The sequence below is a fragment of the Pundamilia nyererei genome, unplaced genomic scaffold (assembly GCF_000239375.1).
Source record: "Pundamilia nyererei isolate P.nyererei 1_Seehausen unplaced genomic scaffold, PunNye1.0 scaffold00074, whole genome shotgun sequence".
In the NCBI taxonomy this organism is placed as follows: domain Eukaryota; kingdom Metazoa; phylum Chordata; class Actinopteri; order Cichliformes; family Cichlidae; genus Pundamilia; species Pundamilia nyererei.
In genome coordinates, this window is record NW_005187475.1 from 819,350 (window position 1) to 831,137 (window position 11,788).

The 11,788-nt window shown below is 40.5% G+C and overlaps 1 protein-coding gene across 1 annotated transcript in view; it reads right to left on the reverse strand.

Moving 5' to 3' along the window:
- Positions 1-566: 566 nt before the first annotated feature.
- Positions 567-11,788, reverse strand: part of LOC102207610 (exostosin-1-like) — a 56,593-nt gene continuing 45,371 nt past the window's right edge. The window contains exons 9-11 of the mRNA XM_013911880.1: positions 9,649-9,809; positions 6,097-6,268; positions 567-1,168 (exon numbers count right to left, since the gene is read on the reverse strand). Coding sequence (XP_013767334.1) covers positions 980-1,168; positions 6,097-6,268; positions 9,649-9,809 — 522 coding nt within the window. The 3' untranslated portion in view covers positions 567-979. The remainder of the gene's footprint in view (positions 1,169-6,096; positions 6,269-9,648; positions 9,810-11,788) is intronic.

Consider the following 11,788-nt stretch of genomic DNA (forward strand, 5'->3'; position numbering starts at 1 on the left):
GTTTTGTTGATTAAAAAACACTATATCGGATTCATATCGGTATCGGCAGATATCCAAATTTATGATATCGGAATCGGTATCGGACATAAAAAAGTGGTATCGTGCCATCTCTAGTTAATACATCACTACTAAACATTTGACAGATGTTGACATTTCTTGATGTTCTTATTTCTTTATTGATTGCATTAACCATACTTTATTAGTTAGTCAGTTCCTTGTTGAAAATAAATGTTCTCGTTATTGTTTACTTCGCTATAGATGTGCAGGCAAAACAGCAAGGAGAGTAACAAGGAGAGTGTGTAGTCAAAGAAAGATGCAATTTTCTTAAAATGAATGGAAGAACTGAACTGAGTTGAGACAAATCCTCTCGCCTTATAACATAACATCTCTTTATTTTATTTTTTATTGGCTTCATACAGACAGGAACTGCTGCTGCAAATCTACAGTAATATACAAGAGGTGCACTGCCATCGTCTCTGGGTGTTTTGGGGCCATTAGCTGTGATGTGGCCAGAAAGAACAGCTTGTTCCTTTTTGTCTACACAAACTCTTTTCTTTAATTACTGACTTCATGAATACAACCTCGAATCTCTTTAGCCGTTTGTCAACTTCCACTGTAGACATACTTGATTTTTTTTTTTAAACACAGTCTTGTCTTGTTTAAACCATGCAACACATACGTACACGTGGTCAGCTTGAATGTGTCCAAGTCTTTGTTGCATGTGTCTACATGCATTCATATTATGTGTATTGTCACAGATGGCAGCTATGCACAGTTGCTCACTGTAACCAACCACATGTACAGAAGCTTTTTTTTTCCCATAGAAATTTGCATTTAAAGGTCTTGCAGATACCTCAGTGTTTTATCACTTTTATGTCCAGTGCATGTGTGAATTTTCCTTTATAGCCTCATAAACAGTCATTCAGGACACACACACAGCTCTCCAGCCTCTACTGTGATTTGTCGTGTCCTTGTGTGTTCACAACCTCTCAATGTCCCTGTACTTCTTCCTCAGGATGGAAACCTGGTCTCTGAACAACACTGGGTCCAACCTCATCTGGGAGTGCACTAAGGGCATGAAACCTAGCCAGTGGCTAAAGGCGTTCATGCAACTCTGTCGCTGGGCGAAATGGTCCGGGTCAGCCCAACGAGATGACACCTTGGAGCCCTTCATGTGGGAAAACAGAGAGAGAGTGAGAGAATAGGACTGTATTAGAATAAATAGAAGGAGGGATGAATCACCTCAGCTCTACAGCAGGCAATAATGTAATAAAAATCCACAATCAGCAAAAAGAAAACACATTTTTAAACTTTTATCTAAGGCGCACATTGACTCGGGCCAACAGGTTTAGAGACAAAGTGTATGAGTGGGTCGATTTTCACTGGGATTTCAATGATATATTAGTGCAGGGAATCTGTGTAGAGATGGCCAGATGGCATAGAGGGAGTTGGTGGAACAGCTGGAAAAGGTGAAACATTTTGTTGGAAACTTTGGGGGAAAAAAACTTCATTATCACTTTGTTTCCTGTTTCAATCTCCTCAACTTCTAATCCAGTGTTGATGCAAGAAGTTAGCAGACACCTATTATTTCACAGACAACCTAGCCAGCATCTATGTGTCTGTCTCTTTTTCAATTTTCAGAAAGTATTTCTTTCAATTATCTTTCTGGAAACATTGAAGCATATTCATATTGTTTAACATTCACAGACAAATCAGTATCCTTCACCCCACTTGTTAGACACAAGTCGAAACCTTTGTCATCATAGCAAATATGGAATTGGCTTGTTAGGCTCTGAAGTATTTTTCCATCTTTTAAACTGTAATCAATGCTCTATAATGTAGAAACCTTCACTTTTTTCTTTCCAGCTGTGCAGGCCTGTCTATACTATCCAAGCCCCATTGACTTGCCTACAAATTTCCCTCTTTCATCAAGCTGTGACATTTAACTTCTGGCAATCTTTTGTCCTTATTGAGCCATAGATAAGAGCCACATGATGTATTGTTCAGAAAGGCTCTGTTCCGAAGTTGGATTTTTAAACTTTCATCACTGCAACAAATCCGTCAAATGGATTTTAATTTGGGTTTTCTTTCCTAGATGTTCTACTTTCACTTTAGGTCTCTAAAATCTGTGATTGTTTCTGTGGTAGTAGTTACACAGGTAGTGTGTGTGAGTTTGTGAGTGTGTGTGTAGGAGGGTGAGAGTGGCTTTGTGCAACACTTTGTCCTACCAGAATTTAAAGTAATACATGTATTGTGTCATTATTGAACTCCAAATAAAAAAAAAGATTTGCATAACTTGATGTTTCACTGATTAAAGGTGGGTTACTTTACATTTCAGTGGGAGCCATGTTTTGAAACTCATCCAAATGACTTCTTCAGTTAGCCTTGTCCCTCCGTAACTGAACAGATCACTTGCATGAGACAAAAGGCTTCTCCACCTAAAAACGCTATATCTAGATGAACAAAATTAACGTCCTGAGGCTTCCCCTTCATTTTCTGCTGATATCCTTCTGTCCTGACGCTCGTTTCCACCCACTCCTACCTGCCTCCACTTTCTTCTTCACCTCTCATTTGCACTATTCGTTGCTTTGAATGGCTGACCCCAGTGGTTCATCCACCTTCACTAACTCTACTCCTTAGATATTTACTTTTACGCCTTGTGTTGTGTCTTGCTTTTCGTGACTTTCATTCCTCTTCTATCCAGAGCATACCTCCAAACTCTCTAGGCTCTGCCCATGTACTCACTGCTCACACAAAAGAATGCAATGTCGTCTGCAAACATCATATTTAATGGAGACCTCTGCATGACCTCATCTGTCAACCTGTTAATCGCCAATGCATAAAAAAGGGGTTCAGTGCCGATCCCTGAGGTAATCTCCACCCCAGAAGCAGGAAGTGTGGCAATTTACTGCTGATCAGTCACACAGTGCATTACTTAACAAACAGTTAATGCAGAAAAAGGTGAACAAACAGTCATTTTAGATTGTTTTTTAGATTGTAGCAGAAATCTGACCTACAAATAACTTTTTATAGTCACAGTGAGAATTTTAAACTGGGACCTAAATGTGACAGGAAGCTAGTGAAGGGATATTCGTAGTGAGGTGATAAGGGAGCATCTGTTTGACCAAGTACATAGCCTAACAGTAGAATTTTGAAATGCCAGCAAACAATGTGTACTTGCAGACAACAAGTTGTGAGCATCCCGGTTGCTGCTACAGATGAACCCGAGAAAGTGCAGATTTGGGGTTAGTAGAGCCCTTTGAGAGTGATTGTAAAAGCTGGAGGAAACTTATCTTCAGATAGAAAATTTTGAACTGCTAAAGAATATCCAGTGACAGAAGTGATCTGGGCCTAAAATACAATATGACTTGTAGAATAAAACAGCTTAAAAATGTTAATTCATTTAACATTCTGGTCCAGGTATCCCACAAGATGTCAGCTCTTTCCTCTTACGCCATGTTAAATGTCTATCTGCTGTTGCTTGAAGCAAAGTCACAAATCATGGGTGAGATTGAGGAGGTGGGGGTGCACACAGGGAAAAAAAGAAAGAATGAGAGAGCAAGTGAGGAAAGGAGGGGTAAAGGGGGGAGTAAATCTAGGTTTGTCGTGCTGCTTTCACAATTAAGACATTAATCACTACGTCCATACTGCTGAGTCATCATCCTGCCTGTGGTCAGACCATCAATCAGAACCTGACAAAGGGCTGGCCCCATGAACACACACACTCACACAAACACATGCACATACAGGGATCTCCCAAAGAGAAGGTCAGGGCTGTATGTGGCCTGAAACTTTTCTACCATTTCTCTTTTAATACTCTTCTTCTTTCCTTAAAAAGAGGTCTATAAACACACAGCACTTTTATCATCTTTAAACTGTGTTGCTACTGTACAAAATGTTTTGATGGACCAACAATGTCATGAGCAATGAATTAAAAGAAGCCTCCATTTAGTTTTTCTCATGCCCTGCTTGTACATTAATGCAATGCAATTAATGCAACAGTGCTAATAGAGCTAAACTACTCCAAACAGAAGCATTTGCAAATGTTTTATGGGGAATGAAATACATTTCGGACTTTGTTAACAAACACTGAAATTATCCCAAAAGGGGACTTTAACAGGGGGAAGCTTGGAAGGCACTTTAGCTTTGGATAACTGCAAATTCATTGAATGTAACCATGAAAACTTAAACATCTATGTAAGGCACAAGTGACTAATTATACAATGTCTACAAAGAAATGATGGATAGTTAGACTATATATAACTAGTTTTTTTAATCAGGTTGTGGGATGACGGGGTTTCTTTCTTAGCTCTTGAACACCAACCCTCCTTCCAGCATTTTTAAACCTTGGACAAAGTTTTCTTCCCTTTTTATTGTCCAAATAACATTTGTAAGTGATTCATTCCATGTTGAAATGGAATGTGATAAAGCACTACTCAAATTCCCTTGCACATTTTTTCGCCTCAAAGTTATTTTTCAACTGAAAGGCTCAGATGGCTGTTGAGGGCCCCAATCACACAGGACTGGAGACTGGTCTATGAGTGGTTGCTGCAGGTTGCATGCTGTTGCTGGTTGACATACGTCACAAAGAGGGTGCTGCACCAAAAGGTCCTTGTGATTACTCTGGTTGTTAGCAGGTTACTATGGTTGACTGTAGTTTACATAGGATACACCGACTTGTCTGCAAACACCTGTAAAAATGTTCCAGGTACTTCAGACCTCGTGTGTCGGAAAAAGTGAGGAAAACCAGGATTTGTTTTGTTTCTTTCTTCTTGGGCTTTCTGAGCAGAAAAGAATGAGAATATGATCGCAAAGTCTGAACAGAAATAACTGCATTGTGCTGCTAAAACAACTTTGGCTCTTTGCTAGTATCTGAACAGACAGAATGCTAAAGCTAACCAAGGCAAGGACACCGAGTGATGTTAAAGCTGAGCGAATGCTGACCCCAGGTCAGCTACTAGATCTTGAACTTCAGCAGGTAACAAATGGATGCGCAGTCAGGCTGCTGGTTTTCATGAATTTCATTCATTCATGAATTTAATTTTCTTTATTTTGTGTTGTCAGCTTTGTGTTCATACCTAAACACTAAGATAAAGAAAATGTGTTTCTCCTCAACAGGATAAGGATTTGTGTTGGTGTGTTGATATTGTTAAATCTCAGATAATTTTTTATAGAGAAACACAAAAGTAATGTAATCATTTGTGTAATTAATTATTTTGTCCTGGGATTAATAAAAATACGCTGCATTGATTTTAAGAGAAGTGCTCTTTGTAATATGTGTAATAAAAAAAATTTTCCTGTAATGATTGCAACACAATCACAACAATGGGATTGGGATGTACCTCCAACATGCACAAACATTTGTCCGTACAGTATGCAATCACAAGGAGGTTTTTGGTGTAGCACACGAAATGCCCGCAACTGCTCTCAACCACTCACTAACCACTCACGCGTTTTGATGTTTGCAAGGGGTATGTGTGTAGGCCTGTGTGACTGGGGCTTTAGCAATTAATTTCAAACACAACCAGGAATCCCCAGGAATCCCCAGCAACCACTAACCACGAACAGAAATCTCAAAGAGGTTGAGTAGTGATATGAATGTGAGTTGGAGAGAGCCAGCTAGTAAGGAGCTGGTACATATTACAGAACTGGAGTAAAGAATTCAGTCTCACTTTCTTTAACCTTAAGAATGCCAAACAATGATTCAGAGTTTTTGTATTGCATCTGCAAAGTTATATGCCACACTTCACAAAGGTTTTACAGACTACCATTGTGGGAAAGGACATGATAAGGTTGCGGAATAAACACCTGTCTGTAGACTGAACATTGCACACTATTGTACTTGTGATGACTACTTTAACTGAGGAAAAATGCCATTCTGAGAACACTGGACAAATTCAGACATAGTAGGGGTAATTTTTTGACTTGGCCTCTGTAGCCATAAAAGCAAGATAGGATAATGTCAAAGCAGCTATAGATACGCAGAGTAAAAATCTGAGCCCGTCTGTGGCAGAGACGGAGACAGATACATTCTATAGGAGACAGTGAACAAGTATACAGTCTAAGTGTATCGATAAAAGTAAAACTCTGTCCAACCTGGGTCATCATGGTTTCCTTGTACTGCTTCTTCTGTGTGACTTTGATTGGAGGTTGCTTGGTCACGGCCGAAACGAGGAAGTTCATCAGGATGTCTTCACAATTAGCCATGCGGTCCACCATTGTCAGCAGGCTAGCCGGTATGTAGTGAGTGAACAAGTAGTGATAGTATCTGATGCATAAAGGAAAAGGGCAGATTAGGGATTAGGATGTGGGTGTATTTTTCATTTTAAAAGCCACAATTCTGTTCTATTTGGTTGCAGTGTTGCACTCTCAGCAGCATGGGAGCACTAGATCACTGTCAGTGGTTACCTCCCTGACAAGGTCTCCCGCCCCTCGCTCTTACACACAAATGCATACACACACACACACTTTACAATGTTCCTTCTGGCACATTTTTTTCTACCTTACATTTCCATTTGACAGTCTAAATAACAAAAATAACTGAAGAGGTGCATTGAGCAACCTAACAATAGAACAACAAGAAAGCTGTTTATCTGCATGACAAGATGCCTTTAATCCCTTTGGAGAGCATCACTCTTCTCCATTCAATTTACCGCTCTGCTTAATACTTGAGTTTACCATTTTTTATTTTAGCCCTAGCATTGCATTTTTGACAATTGTTTCATGATATAACAGAGGTGGAGAAAGCTTATATTATCCCTTTTCCTAAAGATGAATTTTAATGTGGTTTGCATCTTAGAGACGGGATAAGTATTTCTGGGAAGCTGGTGGAATGATATGCAGAACATCTGCACCATGAGACAAACTGACTGCAGCACTAAAAGAGAAGCTGGACTGCAGTTTATGTCTTTACGTAATTGCTTTTAATGAGTGCTTATACATTAGCATCACTGCTAACATAAAATATAGCAGCATTAAATTTACAGTGGCTATGTGCATAGACAATACTGACTAATAAAAAAATATTTAAAAATGCTTTTTTTTTAACATTTTACATATATTTTGTTTAACGATCATTACATGAGTCATCCAAACTTAAGATATAAATATAACCTCTCTAAAAATGCTGGGGCAAGTCTCAGCAATAGCTTTAAAGGTTTTTTCTTTGAACAGACAAGTAGGTAGAGTTGTGTGTGTGTGTGAACTTTAAAAGAAAATCATGAGTCATATCTCCAAGTTTTCTTGGTGCATCCTCTATATGATTTTTTTTATATATACTCTAAAATATGAAGGTCCTTTGCAGCACAACACAAGAAGAAAAACAAGTCAACTGTCATATCCGCAGGTGTAGGTGTGTTGCAGGCAGAGTTGTGGACCCAAAAAACGCAGGACTTAGCAACACAGAACTGAACTAAAAAACACAGCTTTAATGCTGGAAAAACAGGCAACAAAAACAAAAGGTAAAAAACCCAACTGAACAGTCATAACCATAAAAATAAACTGACTCAATCATGAGAAAAAACACAGACAGAACCACCACCTACGATGAGGGAGAGCGCAACACAGAACAGAACAGTGAACATAATACATATATATAAACAGAAGACTATCAAAATAAAACAGGAAGTACAAACACTGAGACTAAGATTCCAAAAGACAAAACACAGTTCAGGGGGTCAACCAGACCTCAGGGCAAAACTCAGTGGCTGAGGCTGGCAGTGGAGACGATGAAGGTCTGGAGGTGATGGTGGCAGAGACCCACTGCAATAGGACTGGAGTCTGGCGATGGTGTGGTGGGCGGAGACCCTGGGGCGACAGGACTGGAGGCTAGGAACAATGGAGATGTAGACCCCTAAAGCAGCTTGGCAGGTGGCCAGCGTCAGTGGCGAGCCATATACTGCCATGGTGTGGAAGCCTCGGGCCCAGACGGTGCAGAGACTTCTGATGAGGACTGGGGCCCCGCATTGCACACAGTGGGCTCTGGTTGCTCAGGCTGGGAGTACGCAGCAGGCTCTATGCTCTAGATGGCACTGCTTGGCCTAGCACCCAGCAGATGCAGGAGACTGCCGCTGCTTGGCTGAGCCCCTAGCAAATGGCCACAGAGTTTTGCAGTTATCATTCCAGTCAGCGTCGAGTAGGAATTTGTCAGCTGTTGAAGGATGAGGAGGTATTCATGTGCTGCTGATGTGACAACAGGAGGAGGAAAGCATGAAGAGAGCAGTTTTTGCAGTTCTTCTTTAGCCTCGGTGAGAGCACAGACCATCTCCGGAGACCGGGGAAGCTGGAGGAGCAGAGGGTTCCTCTGGATAATCGCATCAGTGGTGTTAAGTCCAACGAATTTCATCCTTATGCCCATGACTTAGGAGATGTGAATCAAAAGACTGTTCATCCGTGTTAGAGCCAACCCACATTCTTTCAGGGCTGAGTCTGCTTGGTCCATTATTTGGTCCCGTTCTTCTGTCATATCCACAGGTGTAGGTGTGAGGCCGGCAGAGTTGTGGACCCAAAAACCACAACACAGAACTGAACTAAACATCTAAGCATTGGGCAACAAAAACAAAAGGCAAAAACCATCCAGACAGACAGAACCACCACCTACAATGAGGGAAAACGCAACAGAGAACAGAGGAAAACACAGACAATAAGACAAGGAGGATAACACAGCTGACACTAAACTGACCGACGAGACAGGGGAAGCAAAACTGAACATAATACACATGAAAACAGAAGACTATCAAACACTGTGACCAACACTAAGACACATGGGCTTGACACAGGGACTGGGGAGAAAACAGACAGACATGGGTACATGACTGTGAAGGCTGAAAGTCAAAGAGATGAGACTAAGGAAGACTGAACTCTAGAGATACCAATACAGAACTAGAATGTAAACCATAACAAACACAAAAACAGGAGTATGACATCAACACTTCACGGCTGCAGGCTCTAAAATTTTGAAATGCAGAAAAAAGCAGATTACTTAATTATTTACTTATCTTGATCCAAAGATCTGCAGAAACTATTTGTGCTGCAGGGCATTTATCCTATAGGAATGTAATTATTCCATGTCAGGGCCTATATGTCCTAGGTACAAACCATGATTGGAGGCAATCATAAGTTCACCATGTACTGAAGGGTGTTGTTAGCCTTTATATACATGGCCTATAATAAGACCAAAACTCTAATTCTAAAACTAGAATCTTTGAGATTTTGGGGGATTTTTTGGGGAGTAGAATTCAAGACTTCTTAACACAACTTGCAGCTATCCAGTGGTAGCAAGAATACAATTACAGCCTCTCTTAAATAAGCTCAAGAAACATTTTTATTTTAATCCACAGGAGCAGTGCCTCTACTCCTCCCAAACGGCCGAGGTTCGAACCCTATCTAAGAGAAAACCCAGAGACTGTTCTGAGAGGTTATTTCTGCCGCTTTTATCTGTAATCTTACTAATTAAATCACGACATAATGCTTGTAGCTACAGGTGAGGGCGGGAAGGCATGCTGACTAATAAGTTGATAATGTCACCTTCATGCACTGGCACACTGTCTGCATCACAGACGATGCCATGTGCCATCTTTCTGTGCCACTCTTCTGCCATTCACGTCAATACAACTTCACCGACAAGCAAGAAATCCTGTGGGTTTGTACCTGTGGTAAAAAGCTGCTCCTGTAAGGACCATGGAGTACTCATTGGTCCACTTGGAAGTGTAGCCCCAGCGTGATCTGGAACTATCCCAGTAGTGGCTCCTTGCTGGATAACCAACAATACGCTCGGGAAAACTTTGCCATACAGTGAAGGCAAAGTCCACCTGGTCAAATAGAAAAGAAAGAAGGTGTTGAATAGATTAGATGTGTAGAAAATGTAAAAAAGAAAAAGAAAAGAAAAAGAAGAAGCAATAGTGGAAGCACAATGAGAAAAAATGGAGAGCAGAAAAGCACAAAGAAAAGCAATACAGCTTATTCAGAATATTTGTGGTGTGGTAAAAATTGCATTCAAAACACCTGTCAAATGGCATTTAGCCAGCTAAACCAACAAGGCCGTCTTCTAAACAACTTCTCTGCCTCTTCACAACTACACAAAGAATATTTTTGAAGCCATTTCGCAATGTTTTCATTCCAGCTGTAGCACTTCATGTTAAAATGTCATTTAAATATCAGAGTGCACTGATTGATCAGTTGGAGAGCTCTAAGTCACATTCTAAACCTGGCTGTGCCGACCTGATTCATAATAATTTCCTCTTGCATGATCAAATGAGGTTTCATTTTTAACTTTTTAAAGAAAAATCTTTTTTTAAAACAAACAGATTTATGCAACATATTAATAATATCTATTTATCTACTTATCTATTATTCTCAGGTCATAAAATCCCTAACCCTCAACTTAATTAAGTCAGACTGCTCATTTTGAAAATGATTCATTACAGGGTCAGGTGTGCTGTCTGGGCTCCAGGTTTATTATATATCAAAGATGGGGAGTGATGAATAAATATACCCTCCCAGGGGATATTTGTGCAGGTAACTTCTGTGGTAGTGGAGGCTTCAAAACAGCAGGCAGTGATACAGGGAGACAAATGAAATATTTTGCAACTTAAATTAGGAGGGTGTGCTGGTATATATTATAAGGAAAGTTTGAAAGTGTGTAATGCAGTGCATTTCACAGACTTCTGTCCATTTTAGTGCAAAATACAACCCCACCAATGGGGCATGAACTGTGGTTAACTGGTTAACAGGCTTGTGATTTACACCAACACCATCCCTATTTTGTTGCTATTTCCATCAGGAGTGCTGCGGCCAGGAAGTCAATTTGGCAGCGTCAAAGGAGACTGTGTGTGCATCACCAATAAACTAGATGCTTTGAGGATCGAGACCCTGGAAGCAGAAACAGGTTGCTGGTCTTGCATTGTGGTCATCTTTTAAGCAGGTGCCAGCTTTGACTGTCTCCTGCTCCATTTTCCTTGGAGACTGCCTACTTCACAATAAAGAAGAAATTTCTCATGGCCTTTCTGTGGAGCAGCTGGTGCCCTTGAAGAAGATGGAGCTACCTGACAAAGACCCTCTTTTGAATACCAAAACACCACTGAGACATTCGGCCAGACACACTAGAGAATAAGGGGTTCGGCACATAATGAAATACTTTGTTAGACACACACACACACACACACACACACACACACACACACACACACACACACACACACACACACACAGAAATTAATTACCAGAGTAGCACAGGTAGAGGAACTAGAAGTTGGAGAGGGGTGAACCAAAGGTGGATGTTCTGTCATGAACTGAACTACTGTAAAGCATCTGATGTAAGCTGAGAAAAGGTGATTCAAAGCACAGGTCCTCACGAAGGGACATGTTAGCTGTGTGTGTGCGCTGTGTTCCTGTATGAAAATGTGCCCATGTGGCAGATATGTGTATGTGCGTGAGTAAGAGAGAGCAAGAGACCACTTACATGTGAGTGAGTAACAAAGCACAGGTTCATTGCAATCTGTCTGTCTTAATTATCGTTTAATATGACTGAAAATTTCTAATGAGCCTTGAACACAGTCTGTGTGTGTGTGTTTGCAAGATTTCACAAAGTAAACAGTTACATTTAAAGGCGCATTAAAGTTTATGGTAATGGTGACGGCTATGTTTCAGGTTATTGTAAACTTCCAAGATGTTAATGCAAGACAATGAACTGACAGAAACACAACACACAAGTGTGTGTGTGTGTGTGTGTGTGTGTGTGTGTGTGTGTGTGTGTGTGTGTGTGTGTGTGTGTGTGTGTGTGTGTGTGTGT